The 27,503-nt window shown below is 43.3% G+C and overlaps 2 protein-coding genes across 2 annotated transcripts in view; one reads left to right on the top strand and one right to left on the bottom strand.

Annotated features, from left to right (window-relative positions):
* ptchd1 (patched domain containing 1) overlaps window positions 1-12,133 on the top strand; it is a 31,743-nt gene extending 19,610 nt beyond the window's left edge. Inside the window, exon 3 of the mRNA XM_078409266.1 lies at window positions 683-12,133. Within this exon, the coding sequence (XP_078265392.1) occupies window positions 683-2,334 (1,652 nt within the window). The 3' untranslated portion in view covers window positions 2,335-12,133. The remainder of the gene's footprint in view (window positions 1-682) is intronic.
* On the bottom strand, window positions 2,961-18,484 carry LOC144598437 (uncharacterized). The gene is made up of 5 exons (XM_078408580.1): window positions 18,464-18,484; window positions 15,909-16,072; window positions 15,026-15,250; window positions 3,151-3,159; window positions 2,961-3,045 (listed from the first exon to the last, which is right to left on the bottom strand). The coding sequence occupies exons 1-5, from the start codon at window positions 18,482-18,484 to the stop codon at window positions 2,961-2,963; spliced, it is 504 nt and encodes a 167-aa protein (XP_078264706.1).
* Between the last annotated feature and the right edge of the window lie 9,019 nt (window positions 18,485-27,503).

The following is a 27,503-nucleotide window of genomic DNA, read 5'->3' on the forward strand; positions in this document are numbered from 1 at the left end:
TGTTTCTGAAACATTATGATAGCACCTGTCTCAATTACCTCATCTGGTAGCTTGCCCCATGTGTAAAAAAGTTGTCCCTCAGGTGCATACTAAATCTTTCCCCCCTCACCTTAAACCTATGCATTCTGGTTCTCGAATACTCTTCTCTGGGTAAAAGACTCTGCAGTTATCCTGTCTTCCTCCCATGTTTTTGTACACCTCTATAAGAACACCCTTCAGCCTCCTGCTGTCCAAAGAATAAAGCCCTAGCCTGCTCAACCTCTTCCTATACCTCAAGCCTTTGAGTCTGGGCAACATCCTCGTAAATCTTTTCTGCATCCTTTCCAGCTTAACAACATCTTTTCTACATCAGGGTGACCAAACCTGAACACAATACTCCAAATGTGGCCTCCCAATGTTTTGCACGAGTCGCTGTGCCCTTTTAACATCCATGCCTTTCCCTTTGACGCTGTGCCTTACTGAAGTATGGTAAGCACTCATCAAGATAAATAAACAGGGTCTAGGCCTCCCTCAGAAAACAGTCATGGGAAACTTTTATCATGTACCCAGGTAGAAGATGATTGAAGGCACCTGGTGATTAGGTGTTGCTATAACTTGCCATTGCAACAAGCATCCTCCTGGACTGCATCAACCTTTTGACTCTCTGATTTTAATCAAAGTCTTTCTGTCTTCCTCTCCCCAGGGCATGGGCTGTACGGCATGTTTGAAATGCTTTCATCATGGAGGGAGACCATGGAGGACCAGCATGTGAAGGAGAGGATTGCCACTGTGTATGCTGAAACCATGCTGCCCCTTACGCTCACCACTGCTATGTACATGGTAACATTTGGCATTGGTGCCAGCCCCTTCACTAACATAGAAGCTGTGAAGGAGTTCTGTGTTAACACGTGCATTTCTGTACTTTTTAACTACCTCTACCTGATGGCATTCTATGGCTCTAATATGGTCTTCACTGGTTACCTGGAAAACAATTATCAGCACAGCATCTTTTGCAGGAAAGTGCCAAAGCCAGATAATCTACAAGGGAAACCTGCGTGGTACAGGTTTATCATGATGTCCAAGATTAACGGGGAGGCAACAGCTCCAAGTGACACGAGCACCTACGAAAATCATTTCCTGCTTTGGTTTCTGAAGCATTATTATTGTGACTGGATTACAAATACCTATGTCAAACCTTTTGTGGTTCTGTTTTATCTCATTTATATCTCCTTTGCCTTAATGGGCTACCTGCAGGTCAGTGAAGGGTTGGACCTCAACAATGTGGTGGCGACTGAGTCTCGTACAGTCTCCTACCGCATTGCCCAGCAGAGGTATTTCAGCAGCTACAGTCCAGTCATTGGGTTTTATATTTATGAACCGATTGAGTACTGGAATGCCAGTGTTCAGGAGGACTTGCAGGAAATAATGGAAGGATTTGTTAGAATATCATGGTTTGAAACCTATTTAAATTACCTTAAAAAACGAAATGTTACCGCTTCAATGTCCAGAAACTACTTCCTCGAAACTTTGCGGAATTCCTTCCTAAAATCTCCGCAATATACCCAGTTCTTGGATGATATCATCTTGGTGAGGAAACCAAACAATGAACTGGAGGTGGTTGCATCGCGCGTGTACCTGGTGGCAAAGACAGCAGAAAATACCAGAGAAGAGATTTATGATCTGCTGGAGACACTGAGGAAGCTCTCGCTGATGTACAAAGTGAAGTTTATGATTTTTAACCCATCCTTTATCTACATGGATCGATATGCTTCATCTGTGGGAGCACCCTTGCAAAACTCATTCATCAGTGCATTGTTTGTTCTCTTCTTCACCGCGTTCCTGGTGGCGAACTCTTTGGTGAACATCTGGCTGATACTAACTGTGGCATCAGTGGAGTTTGGGGTTATTGGCTTCATGACTCTGTGGGAAGTGGAACTGGATTGCATTTCTGTCCTTTGCTTAATCTATGGAGTAAACTACACCATCGACAACTGTGCACCATTCATATCTACATTTGTCTTGGGCAAAGACCTAACCAGGACGAAGTGGGTTAAAAATGCTTTGGAACTGCATGGAGTAGCCATTTTGCAGAGTAACATTTGCTACCTGGTCGGTATAATCCCACTTACTTCCGTGCCTTCTAATTTGATCTGCACACTATTCAGGTGTCTGTTTCTAATAGCACTTTTCACCTTTCTCCACTGCTTTGCCATACTACCTGTGATACTGACCTTTGTGCCGCCATCTAAAAAGTGTGCAGAAAGGAAAAGCCCCAGTAGCCTCGAGGAGATTGTGTGCATGGAGATGGTGGATCTGGATGGCACGCAAGTGGTCGACCACATCACCTCAGTCTGACGAACTTGTTCAGCTGGCCGATGCCAAGGGGATGGGGGCAACAGTGTAGATGGGGTGGGGAAATGTGGCAGAGGGGAGATGGGAGAGGCTAAAAACTGTCTGCAAGAAACACAGCTGATATTTTTACAAAGAGCCTACAGCATAGATACAAGTCACTTGGCCAAACTAATCTATGTTAGGCACCTCCTATCCACTTTATCCCATCCTATCAGTATCTCATCTCATTCCTTTCCACCCTGTATCTTCCATTTATCACCCAAACCACTCTGGCTAAAAAGGTTCCCACATGGATTTAACATAATCCTGCATTCATATCATTTGGTCCTTAGTTTGGGCCACTCTCACATCTACCATAAACCCCTTTGCAATTGTCTACACTCATCATCCAGGGTATTGTGACCAGCTCCAGGCTGTCGTGCAACAATTAGACAAGTCATCTGCTCATTCAAGCCCCATTAAGTGGAATGGCTGCTTTGCAAGTGAAAGCCTGTGACCCAGCGGAGCTGATGGACTGAACACGCTGTGTGTTAGTTGTACCATCTAATCCCTGACAATAGACATCACTTTTGAACTAGGAAACTCTGAGATGCCGTGAAAGAGTCAGATTTTGTGACCTTTCAAAAGTTTCAAAAGTTAAATAATTCCAGCATCAGTTGGTCTTTTCTAGATTTCAAGTACACTTGATGAGGCTGGTTATTGTCGGAGGAAGATCTAGAGATTGGATTAATGATTCATGGAAATCCAATTCGAATAGTAGTTTTAGTTTAACACACAAATTTAACAAACAAATTTGATTGTTCATGAAACTTAACTTACCTCATTGTCCTGTACATGACAAAAAGCACATATCAAGGAGCGAGGGATATTGTCTTGGATTTGAGTTAATAAACATTTTGAGGTGAAGTAGTAGAAGATTACTCAGTCCCAATGTATATATCCTTTGATTTGGCACAAATCTCATATAGATACTTTTTCAATGAAATGAACTGTTAGGTATTGCAATTTTTATTCATTTGGACCAATAATGGACCAAATGCTGCTTTTATTTTCTGATAAATTTTGCATGTTTATCTCCTGAGCAATTGCTGATTTTTAAAAAAATAATTGGGGGTGAATGATAAGTTATAAACTGCTAGTTGGTTTATAGGGTGATGGTAACACTAATGAATTGTGTTCTGCACACAAATCGTGTTCACACTGTAGTTCCCGTAAATATATAACTGCTATTATTTTTCTGAAGCTGCTGCCACATTATTTATGCACTGACTATGTTATGATGATGATCTGCCACAATCTGCCCATTCAGAAAATTGGACACTTTGGTTAAAAAGAATGTCCAAACTTATAACCTGCATAAGGAATTTCCCTCAGGGTGAAATATTGGGTGTTATTTCAAATTTCAGATGTGATCAGGAATTTAAAATCATTTAGACTCTTCCTCTCAAACTTTTGCTCCACGAGGACATGTAGCACTTTTATTTCTTTTTTAACAATACCCTGTTTTTGGCCCAGATTCCTTACTTCAGGAGCTCCTCAAGTTCCCAGGAACATTGGATTAGCACATGGGAGATGGTGCCCTATAACAGATCCTTCATTGATCATTTCTGAGTTCTTACGAAAATTTACAAGCAACTGTTTTGTAAAGCAGCTTTATTTTTAAGCTTTAAATTGGCCAGTGAAAATATCCCTAACATTTTTATCAATGTCATAAATCTTGCCTTTATTGCCCAGCACATAAAGCAGAAGAGCATGGAGGTCATGACACAACTATAGAAAACATCCGCAGTGGAGACTTGTGTGTACTTCTGGTCACTGCATAAAGGGAAGGATGTGCTTGCACTGGGGGCACAGGAGATTCACCAGGATGTTGCCTGGGATGGAATGTTTCAGTTAGGAGGAAAGATGAGAGAGACTGCGAATGATTTCCATAGAGTAAAGACTGGAGGAGTACCTGGTGCAGGTGTACAAAGTACAAAGTTCAGAGGAGCATTGAGAGCTTAGGTAGTGTTATTTTACTGCCTCAACCACTTCCTCGGGCAGCTCATTCTATATTCCTGCCACCTGCTGGAAAAGTTGCCTCTTGGGTTCCTTTCCCCCCCCCCTGACCTTAAATCTATGCCCTCTAGTTCTTAATTCCCCTACCCTAGGTAAAAGATTCTTTGCATTTACCCTATTTATTTTCCTCATGATTTTATACACATCTACAAGATAACCCTTCGGCCTCCTGCACTCCAAGGAATAAAATCCCAGTCTGCCCAACCTCTCCCTGTAGCTCAGGCTCTCGAGTTCTGGTTACATCCTCATGAATCCTCTCTGCACTCTTTCCAGTTAAATGGGATCTTTCCTCTAGCAGGGTGGCCATAACTGAACACTTCATCACCAACATCTTGTACAACTATAACATAACATCCCAACTTCTCTATTCACTTTCTTGATTGATGAAGACCAGCACGCCAAAAGCCTTCATCATGCTATCTACCTGTGATGTTACCTTCAGGGAACTATGTACTTGGACTTCTTGATCCCTCTGCCCTACAACACCCTCCAAGGCCCTACCATCAATTGTGAAGTTCCTGCTCGGGTTTAAATTCCCAAATTGCTTACTTCATCTTATCTGAATTAAACTTATTTTAGTTCTTTTAGAAAGGAGATGCGGAGAAATTTCTTTAGTTAGAGGGTGGTGAATCTGTGGAATTCTTTGCCACAAAAGGATGTGGAGGACAAGATCACCACTTATCCTCCTGCGCTCCAAGGAACGCCCCAGATAGCTCAGACCCTCACGTCCTGGTAACTTCCTCGTAAATCTTCTCTGCACCCTTTCCAACTTGCGGGGCAAGTTTTTGTTGGGGGCCTGGAATGCATTGCCAGTGGTACTGGTGGAGGTGGATACAATAATGCCATTTAGATGGGCACATGGAAGTGCAGGGAATTAAGGGATTGGGATCACGTGCAGACAGATGAGACCAGTTCAGCTCGGCATCATGTTCAACACCGACATTGTGGGCCGAGGGGCTCCTTCCTGTGCTGTACTGTTCTATGTTCTATTACTGTGGAGAGGGAGTGGGCTTTGGCTGATGAATTGTTTGAGGGACAGAATCTTCGATTAGTGAGTAGTGGAAATGGGGAATGAGCTTTGATAAAAATGGCATGAAGGAACTGGATCTTGATTGGTGAACGATGAGGAGCTTTGATTAGTGGACGGTGTAAGAAGCTGCCATCCATCTACTGAGTCTCCCCCACATTTATTTCAGCTAGAGCTGATTTGTACCGTAACTTATTTTATCCTGCCTTTCAACCAAATCCTTCAGAATCTTTCCCCAACAAAATCTGCCAAAATCTTTTAGTTGACCCACAATTTTCATTTGGAGGAGAGTACAAGTTTTTTTGCTACTCTTTGTTAAGGACAGTAAAGAATGGAGGGTCTCATTTGGCCCACTGTCTGCATTGGTTCTTCCGATGAACAGTCCAGTTTGTTCCATTCCTATTTTCCCTTCTCCTTCAAGTATTTAAGAATCGCTTTTGAAATCTACCACAGGATCTCTTTCCCTCAATTCGCCAGTCAATCCGTTTGAAATCCCAACCACCAGTTGCATAAGGAAGTTTCCTCATTTTTCCGTTGGTTCTTTTGCCTTAAAGCAATGGGCACATGGAAGTGCAGGGATATCAGCACATTCTCATTCCTGTTCTAATGTTAAGAGTTTATCATTTACTTGTAAACAATACAATTTGTTGAATTGTATTATTAATATTATTTAAAGCATTTGAATCAGTTTACTGGATTACCTTCTGAATTTAAGGGTATATGTTTATTTAATCAGTGTCTATGTTTTACCCATTTAGATCCTGGTATCATTCTGGTCAATCTACTGGAATGTTGATATATCTTTTTTGAGGTAGCTGAATGCACTGTTCTATTGATGGTCTCAGCAGTCTTTACTGCTGCTCCTTTCATCTCTTGAAGACTAACATTACACTCATCTTTTTGATTGTCTTGTGTACCAAGGAATAGTCTATGATACGTGCAGTGTGCATTGTGTGAATGATGCTCCTTTTGGAAATCAAAGTACTGAAAATGCTCAGCAAGCCAGGCAGCATCCGTGAAGTGGGAATGGAATAAACCTCGTGTGGACAACCTTTCATCAGAAAAAAACCCAGCCCAAAGCCTTTTTCTATTTTTTTAATTTAAAGCCGTCACTAAGAAATCAAACTCTGACATAGTTGGAGATTACCTTTTCACATCAAAAAGGTTTGTTCTGATGACTCTTTTTCCATGGGTAGGTGAATCAAGAACTAAAGCCCATAGAATTAATATGGGAGAGGAAAAATTAAATAGGAACCTGAGGGGCAACTTTTTCGCACAGAGCATGGTGAATATATGAAACAAACCTCCAGAGGAAGTAGTTGAAGCAGGTACAATAATAACATTTAAAAGACCTTTAGATGGACACATGGCTGTGAATGGTTTAGAGGGATATGCGCCAAATGCGGGTAAATGGGACAGGCTTCGATGGAGCATCTTGCCCAGCATGAAGAGTAGGATAACGGGCCTTTTTCTTCGCTGTATGACTATGACAAAATTTGCACAATTGTTTATTTCCCTGTATGCAAATCAAAAGTTGAAAGATGCGTATTGGTAAACACAGTAAAGTTGTAAGGAATTCCCAGCACAGTCCAAGACTTGCAATAATCCGTCAGTGCAGGGCATGCCCTTCAGCCGACAATGCCTGTGCCAGAGGGATAAGGATTATGTGCAGACAGATATGAGTTTGTCTTGTTTGACACAGATATACCCCCTCCTATAAACAGTCTAAAGAAATATTCTGATCTGAAATGTCACCTATTCATGTCCTCCAGAGATGATGCTTGACCTGTTGAGTTATTCCAGCCATATGTGTCTTTTTTTGGAGATGTACTATGAGATCCCTTCGCTCTGCCACACTCCGCAGAGCCCTACTGTTCACTGTGGAGCTCCTGCCCTGGTTTGACTTCTTAAAAAGCAACACCTCACTTATCTGAATTAAACTCCCTCCCTAATCCATGTAATCCAATATCGAGAAGAGTCAGTTATGTTGGGATCACTCAAATTCATTTTTAATACCTACCAGTTTCATTTATTGTATTATTTATTTGTCTACATTTCTGTGGTCTGTTGCATTAAGACACATAATTATTTCGAGTTATTCTCTTATCTCTTCCAGTTTATTTCCTATCATTTGATCCAGCAGTGACCTCCCCCTTGCTGGTCTATCTGGATATGCATGTACACATTATTCAAATTCCTTTCCGAATACTACACCACTACCTCGCCCTGCCAGTTTAATTGGTTGTCTTTAAAGTGTCTCTCCACTGTATATCTGTGTTCTTTACTTATTTCCCAATTATGCAAGCAAAATCTTTTCCTTCTGCTCATTTCAGTATTGCATTTTCTGTAGTACATGTCATAGGCATGACTGATAAATTCTTGTCATTCATTTAAATGCACATATCTTATGTAGGAAGGAACTACAGATGCTGGTTTACACCAAAGATAGACACAGAATGTAGAATGGATCATTGTTAGCGGGCGGGTAGGTGACAACGAGGAAGACAATCAGTAAATTTAATCAGGAGGACAGTGAAACTAGTCGGAGAACTAGGATGGGGAGAGATGGAGAGGAAAAGCAAGGGTTACTTGAAGTTAGAGAAGTTAAACTTCATATCACTGGGTTGTAAGCTGCCCAAGCGAAATACGAGGTGCTGTTCCTCCAAATTGCATTGGGCCTCACTCTGACAGTGGAGGAGGCCAAGGACAGAAAGGTCAGTATGGGAATGGGAGGGGGAGTTAGTGTTTAGCAACTACACCCCAGTGGTATGAATATTGACTTCTCTAACTTCAAGTAACCTTTGATCTCCAGTTTGCACATCTTACCCTTCCATATCTCTATGTCTCCCTCTCCCCTGACTCTCAGTCTGAAGAAGGGCCTCGACCCGAAACGTCACCCATTCCTCTCCAGAGATACTGCTTATCCCGCTGAGTTACTCCAGCATTTTGTGCACATATCTTTTATTTAGAAACTGCAATAAGCATCATCCCTTTAGGTAAACGCTTTTATGTCATTGCCTGATCCATACAGTTGTCCTTTCTCCTTCTTTCCCATCCTTTTAGATTATGTTACAACCACTATGATTGGAAGGTGAGAAGGCTAATGTTTAAAGGAGATGTGCAGGGCCAGTTTTTTTTCCCAGAGAGAGTGGTGGCTTGGAAGGCACTGCCAGAGATGGTGGAGGAGGCAAATACAATTGTGGTGTTTAAGAGGCTTTTAGATAAGCATGTGGATATGCAGGGAATGGAGCGATATTGATCATGTGCAGACAGAGGAGATTAGTTTAACTTGGTATTGTGTTCAGAACGGACATTGTGGGCTGAAGGGCCTGTCCCTGTGCTGTACTGTTTTACCTTCTGTTCTTTTTGTTGTCAGCACAGTTTTTTATGTAGACAAATGGCTGGATGAATAGTTGTTGAATAGCAGAACGCATAGATAGATAGATAGATAGATAGATAGATAGATAGATAGATAGATAGATAGATAGATAGATAGATAGATAGATAGATAGATAGATAGATAGATAGATAGATAGATAGATAGATGATAGATAATTGAGGATCAATTGGCAATTCGAAAAGTGTGAGTGAACTCACAGATGCATGCAATAATATTTCCTCTAATGGGAGAGGCTAGGGCCAGAGGGCACAGCTTCAGAATAAAAGGACGTACCTTTAGAGAGATGAGGGGGAATTTCTTTAGCCAGTGGGTGGTGAACCTGTGGAATTAATTGCCACGGATGGCTGTGGCTAAAAACGGAGATTGACAAGTTCTTGATTAGTGACGATGTCAAAGGTTATGGGGAGAAGGTAGGAGAATGGGGTTAAGAAGGAAATATAGATCAGCCATGATAGAATGGCGGAGTAGACTCGATAGGCCGAATAGCCTAATTCTGCTCCTGTGGCATTAACATTGGGGGATTGATTTGCAGATAGATTTTGGATGAAAAGACGATATTCACTAGGTGGATGGATAGATGGGTGTATGAAATATAAAGGAGTTTTAATGTTTGAAAGCTGATTGAATGGAGGCCTAAACGTGGAGGTTATCGGAGAGGCATACACAAGTTGAATAAATGTGGAGGTTGTTGGAGAGGTAGATACATTTTGAATAAATGGACAATAGTAATCTGATGAGTGGAGGCAGGGGGTTAGGTGAACGAGTCAATACATTTTGGATGGTCAGGAACTGGTGAAAAGATCTGTAATAGATAAAAAAGAAAGCACAATCTCGGGATGGATAGGATGTACACAAATAGTGGTTAGGTGGGCAGTGATGGGTTAACATCAAATTGATGGATAAATTGAATAGGTTTTCTGCTGTATAAATAGATGAAAGAATAGGTGGTGTATCCTTAGTTACATAGGATAGGGAAGAGAGATGGAAGATAAACAGGATGGCAGTTGGTTGGCACATGAATATACAGGGAGGTGGAAGGTTTGAAAGAGATGGATATACAGATAGATCGTACGATGAATAGGCAAAAGGACAGACAAATTGGCAGTCGGTGCAAAATAGGCGACTGGACAGACAAATTGGAATTTGGACTTATTCATGGGTAGTGAGCAACAAGATAATTGGTGAAGTGGGGCAGTAAGATATAATGACACACAGGTGGCTGATAAATGCACGTTGGAGCATAAAATGATAATGCATTGGTGGAAAGATAGATGGGTGGATGGAAGAGTAATGGTCGGATGAAAAGATTGACAAACAGTCCTGTAGTAGATGATATGTGATGGATGTGAAACTGCAGATGTTGTGATGGATGGGATAATGATCGCTATATGGATTGATACATGTTTGCCAGAGAGAAAGATGGAAGAATGAACAGGCAAGTTGATGGATGGTTTGAAGCTACATGGTAAATAGCTGAATGAGATTAATAGCAGCTGGTTTGACGGATGGTGAGATGAATGGGTAAAGTACATGGTAGATGGCAGAAATGGTATTCAAAACTGAAAAAAAACTGAACTTTTACTTAGACCGTTTATAATTTACTTTTTTAGGCATGCAAAATATAGCATTATTTGAAGTAACTAATTAATTAGGGCTGCAGTTTGGACTTTCAGGATAAATTTCTAAGTATTTTAAGCAAGAAATGTGAACATTAGTATCAATTACTTAGTTATGTGATACTATTCACCAGACTTTAATAGTTGTTTCCAAGAACAATTCACTTCTCTTGTGCTATCTTATGCACACCCTGTAGGTTTGAACTAACTAGTAAATCTTCATAAATGTTGAGTGTTGTTGAAAATATAGAGCAGTTTATGCATGGCCTTTGTGTATCATGTAATGTCTAAAGGTAATTCATGTTTCTTTGGATAAGAATGAAAGTAGGCCTGTTGTGCAGTCTTGGAGATTAAGATAAAAGCACAGAAACGTATGATGTAAATTAAACAGTTATCATCATCGAACATCCAGTTTCAGAGATTGATTTGCATAGGCTATAGGCTAAAGGCACAGGGAGATAGGTTGTAAATTAAGAGATATTGAGCAATTTTCTATATTTTACTCAATGTGAGGAAGAAGACAATTATAGGTTTCAGCATCGTTCAGTCGCATTCCAGTGACATCATAATATATGCGGGTGCAATTTATGCTATCGAACGTGAAACAGGTCAAAGAAAAGAATATCTCTGAAAGGTAAAGATGAAGTGAAAACCCTGCAATGCGTTTTACACATCCCAAAACTCGGGCATTACCTTCAACAGTGGGATGATCCTTTTAGAATGTCTTATGAAAAGATGTCTCTAGGAGTTTGACTAAATACATGAACTAACTCTCTCTTTGCTTTTTAAAGCTGCATGGGTTTAATGTTCGATGATTGTGCAGTTACAATATCAGATTAAGAGAGATATCACAGGAAAATGTATTTGAAAGCACACCTCACACAGAATAAACAGTTATACTTCAGGTTTATTTGCACAGGAAAATAGGGATTTTTTTTACAAGTAAAACTGCTGAGGAAAGTCTGTCACAATTATGTTTAAACAAAATTCTTAGTTCCCTAGAGAGTCTCCATTTTCTGAAAGGACATGTTTACACTCTACTTTTTAAAATCCAAAGTTTTGCTTTTCCTGCTTCGCTACAGTGGAGTCAAAATCCCTGCTGCGACATTTTCATGCAATGCTATGAAGAGTCTCTGTTCCCTCCTGTCAGCATGCTTGCAGTGAATATGCTTACAGTATCAATTTACAATTATGCATTTTGAAAGGGTTCCATTCGATAAATCACTGTTTGAGTTGCAACTAGATGGATATGTGAATTTAGTCAGTTTTCTATGCAAAATTACTATACACAAGGATCAAACTGGACTGAAATAAGGATTATGCATCTGTGCAATTCATTTAAACTACAAGGAATGATGCCCTCTTCACGGCCAGGGATGGAAACTCCTGGCAATGCTGAACATTGCTTTTCCTGTAAAATAACATTTCATTTTTCTGGTGTTGATCAAAATGTGCACTAAAAGAATCTGCAAATAATGATCAGGCTCAGAGTTAGTGGGCCGATTCTTGTGTCAGTGGAATTCCATTAGCCTGCTGAACATCTCTATTAATAAAATGAATGCTACTGATACCATATGTCAACAGTTTTGTTTTAGAAAGATCTATTTTTGGAGCTTTTGAGATAGTTGTTCTTATGTCCTCATACGTTTTATGTAAAAAAAAAGGCCAATAAATTGAAAGTGTTTGTAATAGGTGTCGAGTACTTTATATCTGTAACGGAGGGTGATCTGGAGTCCATTTATTAGCTGTGTTTACTGGAAGGTGAGGTTGGGAAAGATTTATTGCACGTGGTTTTCAGAAATACCGGGAGCGGTCCTGCGAGAGAGGGAGGGGCCATGTCAAATTTCAGCTCAATGATTTACTGAAAGTCAACAATTATTTCTTTCAACAATTATTTTTTTAATGTGGATTCCTAGCAGGTGGTTTCAGCAAATGTCTCGAAATCGATACTCTCAGGTAATCCCTGTGTAGCGTGCAATAGCACAAAAACAGGCCATGCAGTCCACCATGTTCTTGTTGACCATCCACACTAATCTCATTTCACAGCACTTGGCCTTCTAAGCCTGAGCCATTCAAGTGCTCACCCGAAAGCTTCCTCGTTGTTGTGAGAGCACCTGTCTTCACACCCAGATTGCAAAAACCCACTGAGTGGGAATTCTTTTCTCCTCGAGGTCCCCTTTAACTCTCTTATTCCCTAGCTGAAACCTATGTCTTCTAGTTCAAGAACATTGTTCTTGATGCTTTTAAGCCTTTCTCCATCCTGCTCCTTAGCCACACCTCTCAAAGTGCCGAAAAAACCCCCGGCTAGGTAGACATTAAAAGGCTATTTCCTCTTTGATGAACTTAAATTAACCACGTAGAAATATCCCTCTGCTGCTGCACATGACACGAATATACAGTCTCTCTACAAGATGAAAAATGCTTAATCTTAATAAGCTTCCCGGTCCTTTACATATGTCCTCAGAACCATTGTGGCAGGGCAGTGTTTAATCCCCAATATTGCTGCCTTGAATTGGTAGTAAGCTCGATCCTTGAACTTTCCTCATGATGGTTACTACTTTGTTCTGCGGCAAATAATTTCTCCATTACGTGAAAACATTAGAGCGTGGGGATGATTGGAACAGGAGTCATGGCTCAGAAAAGGCAGAGTAATCTCTTTATGTGCTTTAACTGATATACATGGATGCTTTCTTTTGCGACGAGACAACCTACCAGATTTAAAGCAAAACCAGAAAATGGTGTGAAATCTCAGCAATCAGGCTGTGGAAAGAGAAACGGTCAATGTTTTTGATCTGTGAATTGGGAAAGAGAGATGCAAGTTATTATTTATATTTTCACCCCAATTTATTAGATTTGGTTTCATGCTTTACAAAACACATAGAACATATTATCCAGAAGTGCAAAATGCGATATATATCAATCAAACTGGACACGAGCGGCATATTGGCACGGCAGTAAGGGTCATTGGCTCACAACTCCTGCAACCCTGGATCAATCTTTACCTCCAACTCTATCTGTGTAGAGTTTGCATTTTCTCCTTGTAACTAAGTAGGTTTTCTCCAGGATAGATCCTGTTTCCTTCTGCATCTCAAAGATATGCAGATTGGTAGGTTAATTGGTCACTGGAATTTGCCGCAGTATGTGTAGATACCTAGAAACTGGGTTCGGGGGTGGATGGGGTTAGTGGGAAAGGAGAAAATGAGATTATCGTACGATGGGTGCAGGTGAGTGATGGTCGGTGTGGACTTGATGGGCTGAAGGGCCTGTTTCCATGCTGTATGACTCGATGACCATCTCGATTTACCAGAAATCTTATGCCCCACACTCTCCACACTCTTTCTACTCCTTTACCTCTTACCCTTATTTTATCCCATGCTCCCCAACAGTTTGCATCTCTGACTCTTCCACGTCTTTACATCCAGCAGATGTGGTGTGGTTTATCAGATCAGAAACAGTTTTTGCTTGAGATTTTATTATCCTGACACACAACTCCCAGCCAGGTCAACTAGGGGGGCATGCTAGAGTTTTCCCAGTCAGCTGCCATCAGATACTCTTATCCTACTGTCAATACAGCAGTTCAGAGAATGGAACCAGCAGCCGTGGTTGCTGGGATCGAGAGTGAGACTGATGATTGTAACCTTTGAACTCAACGGTTGTAGAAACAAAGAACTGCAGATTCTGGTTAATACACAAAAGCACACAATGTGCTGGAGTAACAGCGGGTCAGGCTGCATGGCTGGAGAATATGGATAGGTGACATTTCGGGTCGAGACCCTTCAGACTGATTGTAAGGGGGAAGAAGAAATGTGGAAAAGGGGAGAGGCAGGACAAAGCGTGGCAGGTAAGAGGTTGATGCAGGCAAGGGTTGTGCCGCTGTGATCACCTTGGGAGCACAAATAATTTCCAATGGTGTTCAATGAGTGGATGAATGAAACGCCAGGGGTGTTACTGCTCTTCTTGTAGAATAAATATTATATTAGGTTGCACAGGGACGCATCGGTTTGATCCTCACGACAAAAGCAGTGTATTTGCTCCCTCTGTGACCGCATTGGCTTTCCGCCCAGCAGCTCTCAGTTCCTCCACCATTTCATTGATGCACTAGTTGGTAGCTTAATTGCCCAAATTTGGTATTGGTTTACTAAAGTTCCTGCTAATATGCAGTTGTGGAATCTGGGACAACTGAAGGGAATGTGGGGAGAATAAGTCTCAGGAATGTTAGTGGGAGAATGGGATTGATCTGTAAGCAAGTATAGACTTGACAGGCCAAATTGCCTCCAGTGAAGAAATATATGGCTTTGCTAAAATTACCTACCATAAATATTAATCAAATGTTTACATTGAAAGTAGCTCAAGAAACAAATACCAAATATCTACTCTGAATAGCTGCTTGCAAAAAAACAGGCAGTGGATTGTAGGCTGCCCTAGAAAATGATAATTGCACCTGAAGAAACAAAAAGAATGAGAACTGTGGTGAAATATGACACGTGAACCAGGTAAAGTTTCATATCTTTATTCTGCAACTGCGGTAACATTGTGACATTTTGCCAGATGGCGCTACTGAAAGACACAACACCCCATCCCTCTTCTTACTACCTGTGGCTGAGCTGGTTGATCTTCTGCAGCCCCTGGTGGTTGTTGATTGTCTTGTGCACGGTGATGAGGTACGGGAAGGCTGATGGAAGCTCTACACGGCTGCTCAGCTTCTGGTGCCCCCAATGCAGGCACTGCAGTTTATCGGCTAGCTCCTTGCATCCAGCCCATTCCAAAGCCCTCAGTAGCTGTTTCGTTTTGTTCGGTTGGCTCTTTGATTTTTCATACCTGAGCATTTTTGAAGAAATATAATATTGTAAACAGACAAGTCTCCTTTTATTAGAGCTAGTTGAGCTGCTGTCTCACATCTGCAGTTGGTTATGGAAGACATAGTATATAAATATTTATTTTAATTTCTTCTTATTCAGAATATTGAAACACAGACAAACATAAATTTTGTGGTCTCCTGTGTCCTTACATTAGTTTCATACGTTCAATCACCTGCCCATCGCGTCCTCTCTAATTCTCCTACCTCCCACATACACACAAGGGGAAATTTACAGCAGCCAACTAACCTGCCAACCTGCACTTCTTTGGGATGTTAGAGGGAGCCAGAGCACCCGAACAAAACCCACGTTGTCACAGGAAGAATATGAAAACGCCAAGAGGCAGAACCCGAGGTGAAGATGGAATGCCAGAGCTGTGCCCCCAAGTTGACCTCAACCAAGTTTGAGTTTGTTAATGGCGCTACTTTTTTTGATCTATTACTATCAATACACATCCATTGGGAGATCGGGTCTGTTGGGTGGTGGCTTGAAGAGGTGTGCACACGGTCAGAATACTAACAGGGTCAGTCAGTCTGTAAGGTGCCAACTGGAAAACATTCAAAGTTACTGTGTGAATTCACCTTGAAACTATTGAAACAGTGTTGAAACATTTGACTCACCAGCTTTCCAACATTTTCTTTGCCTGCACATATTTCTGCATGGAGGCAGCTTGAAAGCGACCAATCTCAGCCCTGGAAAATCCCAGCTCGAGAGCAACGATAGTCCATTGAAAGCCTAGGTCTTTGGCGAGTTCTTGGACAAACTTCAGGTTGATCACAGTATCCTGGGGTAGGACAACAGCTCTTCATAATCAACGCTCCAAAAGCTAACAAAGTTCAGTCGGACAATGCATCAGAAAGCTTAACCTCAGATGGATAGGAAGAAAATGAAAGAAATGGCAAATTTTCGAGCAGGTAGTGAGCTGAGGTATGGAGTTAAGTGCAAGAGGGTAAGGGCACTAATAGAATCTTCATAGGTTTATGTGAGAGGAGCAGAATTAGGCCAATCGGCCTATCAAGTCTACTCTGCCAATCATAGCTGATCTATCTTTCCCTCTTAACCCCATCCTCCTGCCTTCTCCCCATAACTCCTTTCACCCAAACTAATCAACAATCTATCTATCTCTGCCTTAAAAAGATCCAATGCGGCCTCCACAGACTTCTGTGGCAATGATCTCTCAGATTCACTGTGGATTCATCAGATTCCTCTGACTATTTAAATTCCTCCTCATCTCCTACCTAAAGGAATGTCCTTTTATACTGAAGTTATGACCTCTGGTCCTAGACTCTCCCACTAGTGGAAACATCCTCTCCATATCCACTCTACCCAGGCGTTTCACTATTCGGTGAGTGTCAATGAGGTCCCTCCTCATCCTTCTAAACTCCAGCGATTAGAGGCCCAGCACCATCAAACGCTCATCATATGTTAACCTACTCATTCCTGGGATCATTCCCGTAAACCTCATCTGGACCATCACCAGCGCCAGCACATCCTTCCTCAGATATGGGGCCCAAAATTGCTCCCAATGCTCCAAATGTGGTCTGACCAGCGCCTTACAGAGCCTCAGCATTTCATCCCTGTTTTTGTATTATGGTCCTGTTTAAATAAATGCCAGCACTGCATTTGTCTTCCTCATTAGTGATTCAACTTGCAAATTAACTCTTTGGGATTCCTAAACCAACACTCCCAAGTCCCTTTGCACATCCGATTTCTGAATTCTCTCCTCATTTAGAAAATAGTCTATGCCTTCATTCCTACTACCAAAATGCATGACTCCACACTTTGCTGCTCTGTATTCCATCTGCCACTTCTCTGTCCACACTCCCAACCTGTCCGTCCTTTAGCAGAGTCCCTGCTTTCTCTACACTACCTGCCCCTCCACCTTTATTTGTATCATCTGCAAACTTGGTCACAAAGCCTTCAATCCCCTTTTCCAAATCATTGATATATACCGTGAAGAGTAGCAGCTCCAGCACCAACACAAGCAGAACTCTGCTAGTCACTGGCAGCCATCTAGATAAAGTCCCCTTTATCGCCACTCTTTGCCTTCTGCCATCGAGCCAACCTGTTATCCACGCTAATATCTGCCCTTTGCAACCTGGTGTTGGGTATTGGGTTCAGGAACCTGGAGAGATGCAGCTAGAGCCAGACACCTTGTTTATTTCCCACACACTTTAAACAAATTTTACAGTAAATCCAGTGAGTTTAAAGTGTGTTTGAGTAATGATAGAAACAATATCCAACAGTCAGCAAAATCTGCTGATCTGGAACCTCCTTAGTCCCAAGAATGCTGGATTATTGGAGTTTTATTGTCCACTATAAACGGAATGGAAAGAATGGGTTGATCGTCTTGTCACAATAATGGAGTATACAAGATGCAACTTCAAGGTTCAAAGTGATAGGAAATGTCTGAATTATGGCAAATACAGACAATTCAGGAGAAAAGACTGACAAAAATGTATAGGCAGGTGGGAGGTGAAAAAGTCTACATTCTTTTTGTTATCATCTACCCCCACCCTCCCTGCAGTTTAACAAGCTTCCTTTGTCTCCTTTCCAGTTCTGAAGAAGGGCTTTCAACCATTAATTCACTTTCACTTCCCACTAAATACCCTGATCTGCTGAATATTTCCATAATTTTATGTTTTTTTAATTTTACATTTCTGGCAACTGTTTTTGGTGAGATTCTCATGTAATAAACATAGGTTATGTCTGGGCACAAATTTAGTTTTCCATTCTGGACATCACAATTTCACTCGAATAATGTGGCAATGCTGACAGTACTGCAGAAGGATGTTTAGCTAGTGGAGAGCTGTTCCCTTTAGCAGAGCACTCGAACTGGATCATGGGACTGATTTCAAATGTTGGGCATAAGACAGAAGTGGGATATGAAGAGATGAGCTTTTTAGCGCAGAGAGCAATGATGTTCTGGAATCGGTGTTAGAGACAAAGTCAGTCAGGATCTTCAAATAGGAATTGGGTTAGCACTGAGGAGAGGATCATTTGTAGGGTTGTTGGAAGGACGAAGGGGAAATGGGATAGACAGGATAGCTCTTATTCAAGTCAGCAAAGAAATGAAGGACCATAGGATCCCCTTCTGCGCTGTAATTATTCCATGATTTCAGAAACCATGATTAGCACTTGCAAGTTATGTAATTTTGCAGTCAGGTATACTTGCCTCCTGAGTTTTGTTAGCCATGGGAATCGGTAACAAGATATCAAACTCCCGAGGATGTTTGTTATTCTTGGTTCTGATAAATAATAAGATAAGGAGACATATTACCTAGTGCAATGCAAATTTCATTTGGAACAACCTATCACACATTTCACTTTAAAGTATCACAAGATAAAATACAAAGATTAAACAACATACCCTGTTGGTCTGTACTGATTTCTTGAGGACTAATTCAGAAATACTTGAATTTCTAAGAGAGACTAACGGTTGCTATGCTGTAACTAAAACATAACCATCCTGACCAGTTTATTGACTACCAAGTTAAAAATTAAGTAAGTAGAGTCATACTTCACAAAGCACTTATCCTTGAATAGTAGAATGCAGTAATAGAAATAAATGATTTATTATATCATGGTGTACAACACAGAAATCCACCGTTCAGCTCAACCTGTTCATACCGTCCAAGGTGTCTCCCCAAGTTTATCCTATCTGTCCATATCCCTCTAAACCTTCCCTATCCATTTACCAGTTGAAATGTTTTATAAACATTGTGTGGTACCTCCCTCCACCAATTCTCTGGCAGATCATTGCAAATATTCACCATCTATTCCCCATCTATTATGAAAAAAGCCGATGACCTTCGAAGCTGGATCAGTGATTGGGACTGAGGTCACAACACGTGGCACAATGTTCCAGGGCTTCAATGTTTCAGTCGTGATCAAGAGGGAGGGAATGACTTTTAACTGTTATAATTGTATCTGCTTCGCTACCCCTCCTGGCAGCTCATTCCCGATAAAACTTACTGTGTGGTAAAACCTATCCCTTAGACCTTTAAATTCCTCCCCTCTCATTTTAAAACTGTGCCCTCAAGTTCTAGAGTCACCTGTCTTTGGGTGGCTCAGTGGCACAGCCGGAAAGGCTGCTGCCTCACAGCACCAGAGACCCAGGTTCAATCCTGACCACGGGTGCTGTCCGTCTGGGCATTGCACGTTCTCCCTGTGACTGTGTAGGTTTCCTCCTGGTGCTCCAGTTTCCTCCCATCCAAACACATATAGGTTTGTAGGTCAATTGGCCTTTGTACATTGCTCCCTGAGGGTAGGGAGTGGATGAGAAAGTGGAAAGAAGTAACAGAATTAGTAAGAACTGATCAGTGTGAACTCAATGGGCCAAAAGGCCTGTTTCCATTATGCATCATTGAAAAAACAATTCTGAATGTTTATCTAATCTGTGTCCTACGTCCAATGAGAATAAATCCAGTTTAACCAATCTGTCCTGTACTTCAGTGGGTAGGTGGGGACCCAGCATGCCCCTGTGTTGAGAGGTGGCAACGTTCAGGATGTAAGACTAATCTTCCTCAAGGCCGATATACTTGGCGGCATAACCAGCTCTTACATAGAAACATAGAAAATAGGTGCAGGAGTAGGCCATTCGGCCCTTCGAGCCTGCACCGCCATTCAATATGATCATGGCTGAGCATCCAGCTCAGTAGCCTGTACCTGTCTTCTCTCCATACCCCCTGATCCCTTTAGCAAAAAGGGCCACATCTAACTCCCTCTTAAATATAGCCAATGAACTGGCCTCAACTACCTTCTGTGGCAGAGAATTCCACAGACTCACCACTCTCTGTGTGAAGAAATGTTTTCTCATCTCGGTCCAAAAAGACTTCCCCCTTATCCTTAAGCTGTGACCCCTGGTTCTGGACTCCCCCAACATCGGGAACAATCTTCCCGCATCTAGCCTCTCCAACCCCTTAAGAATTTTATATGTTTCTATAAGATCCCCCCTCAGTCTTCTAAATTCCAGCGAGTACAATAGACAATAGACAATAGACAATAGGTGCAGGAGTAGGCCATTCAGCCCTTCGAGCCAGCACCGCCATTCAATGCGATCATGGCTGATCACTCTCAATCAGTACCCCGTTCCTGCTTTCTCCCCATACCCCCTCACTCCGCTATCCTTAAGAGCTCTATCCAGCTCTCTCTTGAAAGCATCCAATGAACTGGCCTCCACTGCCTTCTGAGGCAGAGAATTCCACACCTTCACCACCCTCTGACTGAAAAAGTTCTTCCTCATCTCCGTTCTAAATGGCCTACCCCTTATTCTTAAACTGTGGCCCCTTGTTCTGGACTCCCCCAACATTGGGAACATGTTATCTGCCTCTAATGTGTCCAATCCCCTAATTATCTTATATGTTTCAATAAGATCCCCCCTCATCCTTCTAAATTCCAGTGTATACAAGCCCAATCGCTCCAGTCTTTCCTCATATGAAAGTCCCGCCATCCCAGGGATCAATCTGGTGAACCTCCTCTGTACTCCCTCTAAGGCAAGAACGTCTTTCCTCAGGTTAGGAGACCAAAACTGCACACAATACTCCAGGTGCGGTCTCACCAAGGCCCTGTACAACTGCAGCAGAACCTCCCTGCTCCTAAACTCAAATCCTCTTGCTATGAATGCCAACATACCATTCGCTTTCTTGAAATGCATAACTGCAGCAATTGAGAGGAGGAGAGCACAGGTGAATTCAGTAGGCATTGGGACGGAGAGTGTAGCGATTCATTTTGTCTGTTAGGGAGAGAAAGATAGAGGAGTTTTCAGGCAGGTATGAATTAGGGCAGCTAGGGGGAGCCAATGATTGGGAGATGCAGATAGATTTGGGAGTAAAACTTCTTGTTCCGCAGGAAATAACTAGTACTAGTTTGAGGCCAGATATAGTGTTATGGTCAGTTAGTCAGTGGATAGTGTATTTTATGTGTGTTGGTGGAGCAAGCCACAGAGCCTTGCATGTGTCTAGTGCCCTGGTATAAATCCAGATGCCGCTGGCTAGCAAATTTTGTGAAAAAAGAGAGCCAAGTGCGTGAGCCTCCTCCTGCCAGTACATAACCTGTGCATCATCAAGACTCTCGCAGTGCCTCCTCGTGGCAACACATGGTAACTGGGGCCATCTTCAGTCACAGGCTAAACTGCGCGGGGATCTCGGAGGAACTCTGGCCCCCAGAGATGCAACGTGCAGGCCCACCGGCGTGTGGACACGTCCTGACGTCCATCAACCAGGTCCCAACTAAGGGTTAAATAGCACCCCGCTGCCTTGTGGGTAAGGCTCAGGACAGCCAAAGGCACTGGAGCTGGAGTCCCTAAAGACGGTCGGCTGATCCCTCATGCGTCCGCCTTCCGGCAACTCCTGCAAACGAGTAGGCCTCAGACGTAGAAACCATGCCGTTCCTCTGGAATCAGCCTATTAGGCCCAGAAGGGAACACAGATGCTGGGCAAGTTTGTATTCCCATTTACCTGCCCAGGCTCAGCAGGCAAATCAAATAGAGAGGACACTGAAAAATCCCCCTCTCCAAGCAGTACAATGCAAAGCCGCACCATCATCTCCCACTGATAGACGGATGCCAGAAAAGTGTATTTTATAGAACTGACGTTCCTTGAGGAACTTAGTGGATGAAGCTTATGAAAGGAAAAAGCTTAGATATGCAGATTTGGCAGCAGAAATTGAGCAGCAAGATGGAAAGCAAGAGTATGTCCAGTAGAAGTGGGTTGTAGAGGTTTCATTGCGCGATCGACCATGTTGCTATTTGGAGAGCTAAGAATTTGCGGACAGGCCATTAAGGAGATGTCAGAGGTAGCAGAGCAAGGCAGTCGGTGGATTGACAGCGCCAGAGACCTGGGCCCAATCCTAATGATGGGTGCTATCTGTATGGTGTTTGTATGTTCTCCCTGTGACCACGTGGGTTTTCTCTGGGAGCTCTGGTTTTCCCCTACAGTCCAATGACATACAGGTTTGTAGGTTAATTGGTTTTTGTAAATTGTCCCAAGTGTGTAGGATAGAACTAGTGTACATGGATCGTTGATCGGCACGGACTTGGTGGGCCGAAGAACCTGTTACCATGCTGTATCTCTAAAACTAAATCACTTGCAAAATAAGAGCATCTACATCAAGCTGCTGTTCATCAGCTACAGCTTGTCGTTCAACACCATTATCCACTCCAAATATATGATCAAACTCAGACAGCTGGGTTTCTGCTCGTCCCCATGTAATTTGATCTTTGACTTCCTCATTGGCAGATCGCAATCAGTACGAATTGGCAACAACACTTCCTCCTCGATAATCAACACAGAAACATCTCGGATATGTGGTCAGTCCCCTGCTCTATTCTCTCTATATCCATAACTGTATAACCAGAGACAGATCCAATGCGATATTTAAATATGTTGACAATACCACTGTTGTTGGACGAATAATGGGCAACAATGAGTTAATGGACCCGTTAAACTGCAGCAAGGTGGAAAATTGATAATCTGATTGAATGGTGCCAGAACAACAATCTTGCTCTCTATGTTAGCAAGACCAATTTGCTGACTTTTAATACTCTATGGAACTCCTACAAGTGTACAGTACTGAGTATAGAAACTGGATGCATCACGGCCTGATGCAACTCGAATGTCCACGAATGAAGGAGGCTGCCAAAAGTGGTAGACATTGCCTGGTCTTCACAGGTACTGACCTCCCTACCATCAAAGGGATCTAGAGAAGGCGCTGCGTGAAAAGGCAGATAATAGCAACAAAGACCCACACCACTTGGCCACACTGTCATCTTGATACCACTATCAGCGAGCGGAATATAGGAGCCTGAGAACCATGACCTCCAGGTTCAAGTACAGCTTCTTCCCATCAACCATCAGGCTCTTGAAAACTGCGCAACACCAACAACTACCTCAGCAACTATGATCTTCTATGAACTGTGGTGTTGGAATTTGGAGATCTGTTTTGCACTATTCTGGTTACCCAGCGTTATTCATATTAACTCAGTGTATTATTGATTATGATATATTTATATGTGTCATTGAATTGTGTAAAGCTGCAGCAAGACTTTAATTGTTCTGTTGCCGGTGCATGTGACAATTAAACATTTTTGATTCCTGATATCCTTTTTTGTTCTTTCTTCAATCAAGCTTCCAGGCTCTCGTGTTAAAGTAATACTCAGTCATACCCATTGCTATCATCTTTGTCATTTTCTTTGCAAATCCCTTCAGTCTGAACTGTAGGAGACATCCTTCCCTCCTAATCCATATTCTTAATCCAAAAAAGACACCAAGTGCTGGGTGAAGTAACTCAATGGGTCAGGTAGCATCTCTGGAGAACATGGATAAGTGGCCTTTCTGCAGGGGACCCTTCTTCAGACTCGTGCCTTATAAAAAGTAAAGTTAAGGTCCATTGCAGGACTGGGTGTGTGAGATCCGGAGCTGCGGGAGAGATAGAGATAGGCCTGTTGGTGCCAACACATGTCAGCCAGTGTAGAATGTAGGCCACAGAAGGAGAACTGTGGAATATGTGTAGGTTCCTAAAAATCCTGGTTGTTGCCTGGAAGTGGAACTAGAAGCCATGTGGTAGAAGATGGCAGTGGAGGCAAGTGTTGGGGAAACACATGTCAAGTCAAGTCAATTTTGTTTGTATAGCACATTTAAAAACAACCCACGTTGACCAAAGTGCTGTACATCTGATTAGGTACTAAGGAAAAAAATGAAACATACAGTAGCACGCAAACAGTTCACAGCGCCTCCTCAATGAGCCTCAAACGCTAGGGAGTAGAAATAGGTTTTGAGCCTGGACTTAAAGGAGTGGATGGAGGGGGCAGTTCTGATGGGGAGAGGGATGCTGTTCCACAGTCTAGGAGCTGCAACCGCAAAAGCGCGGTCACCCCTGAGCTTAAGCCTAGACCGCGGGATAGTGAGTAGCCCCAAGTCGGCCGACCTGAGGGACCTGGAGTTAGAGAGGTGGGTTAGAAGATTTTTGATGTAGGGGGGGGAATGTCCATTTAGGGCTTTATACGTGAATAGGAGGAGCTTGAAGTTGATTCTGTACCGTACAGGGAGCCAGTGGAGAGAGGCCAGAATCGGGGTGATGTGGTCCCTTTTACGGGTACCCGTCAGGAGTCTCGCTGCGGCATTTCGGACCAGTTGCAGGCGGGACAGGGAAGATTGGCTGATCCCAGTGTATAGGGAGTTGCAGTAGTCTAGGCGGGAGGAAATGAAAGCGTGAATGATTTTTTCTGTGTCGTCGAATTGGAGGAAAGGTTTGATTTTAGCTATGGTACGAAGTTGGAAGAAGCTGGCTTTTACCACAGCGTTGACTTGCTTATCAAATTTTAATGCAGAGTCAAATATCATGCCGAGGTTTTTGACATGCGGTTTGACTAGGCAGGATAGGCTTCCAAGACTGCCTGTTATCGATTTGATGGAGTCGGGGGGGCCGAATAGGATGACCTCAGACTTGCTCTCATTTAATTGGAGGAAGTTCTGTGCCATCCAACATTTTATGTCCTCAAGGCAGTGTAAGAGGCTGTTTAAATTTGACTGGTTGTTGGGTTTCAGGGGGAGGTAAAGCTGAGTGTCATCGGCATAGCAGTGGAAAGAAATGCCGTGCCTTTGAATGATTTGGCCAAGGGGGAGCATGTATAGAGAGAAGAGAATGGGGCCTAGGATGGAGCCTTGTGGAACTCCGCAGGAGAGGCTAGCTGGAGCAGAGGAATAACTGCCTATGTTGATGGCGTAACTCCTATCTTTGAGGTACGAAGCGAACCAGCTCAGGGCAGTGCCATCAATGCCAACCGCGTACCGGAGACGGTCAATAAGGATGGTGTGGTCCACTGTATCGAACGCTGCGCTGAGGTCGAGAAGGAGCAGGATTGCACAGTCGCCGGTGTCGATGGCGAGAAGCAGGTCGTTGTGTACCTTCAACAAGGCAGACTCTGTGCTGTGGTGGGCTCTGAAACCTGACTGGAAACTTTCCAGGATGGTGTTTTGGTGCAGGTAGGGCACTAATTGGTTTAGAATTGTCTTTTCAAGGACTTTTGACAGGAATGGCAGTTTGGAAATGGGTCTGTAGTTGCTAGGCAAGGTGGGGTCTAGGTTAGGTTTTTTCAGTAGGGGCTGGACCACCGTGTGCTTGAAACAGGTTGGAACAGTGCCAGTGGCCAGAGAACTGTTGATAATAGAGAGGATGCTGGGACCGGCTATTGAAGGGCAGTGGGGGCAGGATCAAGGGGGCTGGTTGCAGGTTTCATAGCGGAGACAAGCTTTGCAAGGGAGGATAGAGTGACGGGTTGGAAACAGTCCAATTTAGATGAACAGACTAGTGAGACAGCTAGGTCACGGGTGGGAGGGGAAATGTTCATTCTAATGTTCTCAACTTTGTTGGTGAAAAATTTAGCGAATTCTTCGCACTTAGCAGGGGACCCAACTAAGCTGGTACTGGGGGCGGGACATATGACAGAGGTAATTGTGCTAAATAGGACCTTGGAGTTATGAGAGTTTTTGGAAATAAGGTCGGAGAAGTATTGTGCTCTAGCAGACTTTACTGCTTCCTGGTATTTGAGAAGATTGTTTCTCAGAATTTCGAAGGAAATTTGAAGCTTGTCACATTTCCACCTCCTTTCTGATTTTCTGCACTCCCTTCTTAGGGCTTTGGTGGTGTCATTGAGCCAAGGCCGACCTTTGGGCTTAGGCTTTTTCATTTTAAGGGGAGCGATAGAATCCAGGATGGAAGAGCAAGTGATATTAAATAAAGAGGCGAGATCCTCAGTGCTGAGATGGGGGGGAGAAGCCTCAATAGTGCAGATGTTGGGGGCAGCTGTGAGAGCCTCGGAGAATTTACTGGCAGTCAATGAATTTATGTCGCGGGAGTAGTGAACAGGGAGATGAGATTTTGCGGGAGATAAAGGCAGAGATGCGTCAAAAATGATAGCGCTGTGGTCCGATAGACAGGCTTCAGTAGTTTCAATGTTGTAGATTGGGAATCCGGACGATAACACTAGGTCGAGAGTATGGCCTAACTTATGAGTGGGTCCCATGGTGTGAAGAGTCAGATTGAAGGACTCAACCAGGTGCATAAATTCACTCACAAGAGGCTTAGTGGGACAGCAAACATGAATATTAAAGTCACCAAGAATCATGATCCGGTCAAATTTGGGCAAAATGCTAGAAATCAGATCAGCAAATTGGGTGATGAAGTCCTTATGCATTTTTGGTGGGCGATACACAAGAACAATTAAGAGGGGATAGGCTAGGCCTACTTTAATTAGTTGCACCTCAAAACTGGAGAAATGATCAGCGTTCAGGAGGCGGCAGTTGAAATGTTTCTTAAACACAGTGGCTAAGCCCCCACCGCGTCCGGAGAGCTTAGGCGAGGTGAAAAAGTTACAGTCATCAGGACAGAGTTCCACGAGTGGAGCAAGCTCACCAGGGTTAAGCCAGGATTCTGTGAGCAGTAAGAAGTCCAATCCACGGGTGGTGAAGAAGTCGTTGAGGATGAAGGTCTTGTTCTGTAGGGATCTTGCGTTGATCAGGGCCACTTTAGCAGGGACAGCAGGGACAGCAGGTGAGCTTCGGTCTGGTAACGGCTCCCACGCCAGCGGGCGGAGGTTCAGGGAGACCACGCCGCTGCGCTTCACAGATGGCCTTGCTGGGAGCCCGCGGGCCGGCAGTCCAGGGACCGGGATGATCGGTCGAAGAGCGGCATACCTGAGCTCGAGGGAGCGCCGGTGGATGGAGCGGTAAGGTCGACCAGGTCCGACTTCGCAGCGCTGGGCGAGGTAGGCCGCTGTTGGATGAGCGCGGGCAAGGTTTTTTAAATTTTCAAATGTTCCCGCGCGTTTACCCCGCCACCTAGCGCGGTGCGTGTGGCGGTGGATGTAAGGCTGGGCCCGCACATTTACCGGGAGTTGATCGAGGAGCGATCGTTGGAAGAAACTTTGTCCGGGACCTGGACTGAAGAAGTCGACGACGGAGGGTCGGATCAACAGGAGGGTTCGGCGGTCGTAGACCAAAGTGGCTCGAAGAACACTACGATCTCTAGGTGAGCGACGACAGACAGCCAAACACAACGGCGCGGCCATCTTGCAACATAGATTCCATCAATGTGGCTGTGATATCAAGTCTGGGTCAGAAATGGTCGGAGAGCAGCAGTAATCGCAATGGGAAAGCAGTGAGAGAAGCTCAGAGAGAGGAGGAGAACTTCTTCAAAGTAGATAAAATGTGTTGAAG

Source organism: Rhinoraja longicauda, chromosome 12, assembly GCF_053455715.1.
Source record: "Rhinoraja longicauda isolate Sanriku21f chromosome 12, sRhiLon1.1, whole genome shotgun sequence".
Classification (NCBI taxonomy): domain Eukaryota; kingdom Metazoa; phylum Chordata; class Chondrichthyes; order Rajiformes; family Arhynchobatidae; genus Rhinoraja; species Rhinoraja longicauda.

Excerpts from the sequence above, each read along its gene's own strand:
- LOC144598437 (XM_078408580.1), bottom strand. The coding sequence starts at position 18,484 with ATGGCTAACAAAACTCAGGAG. Across the intron at positions 16,073-18,463 it reads TGGCTAACAAAACTCAGGAG|GATACTGTGATCAACCTGAA; the intron begins GCAAGTATACCT and ends GTCCTACCCCAG. Across the intron at positions 15,251-15,908 it reads AAGAAAATGTTGGAAAGCTG|GTATGAAAAATCAAAGAGCC; the intron begins GTGAGTCAAATG and ends AAAAATGCTCAG.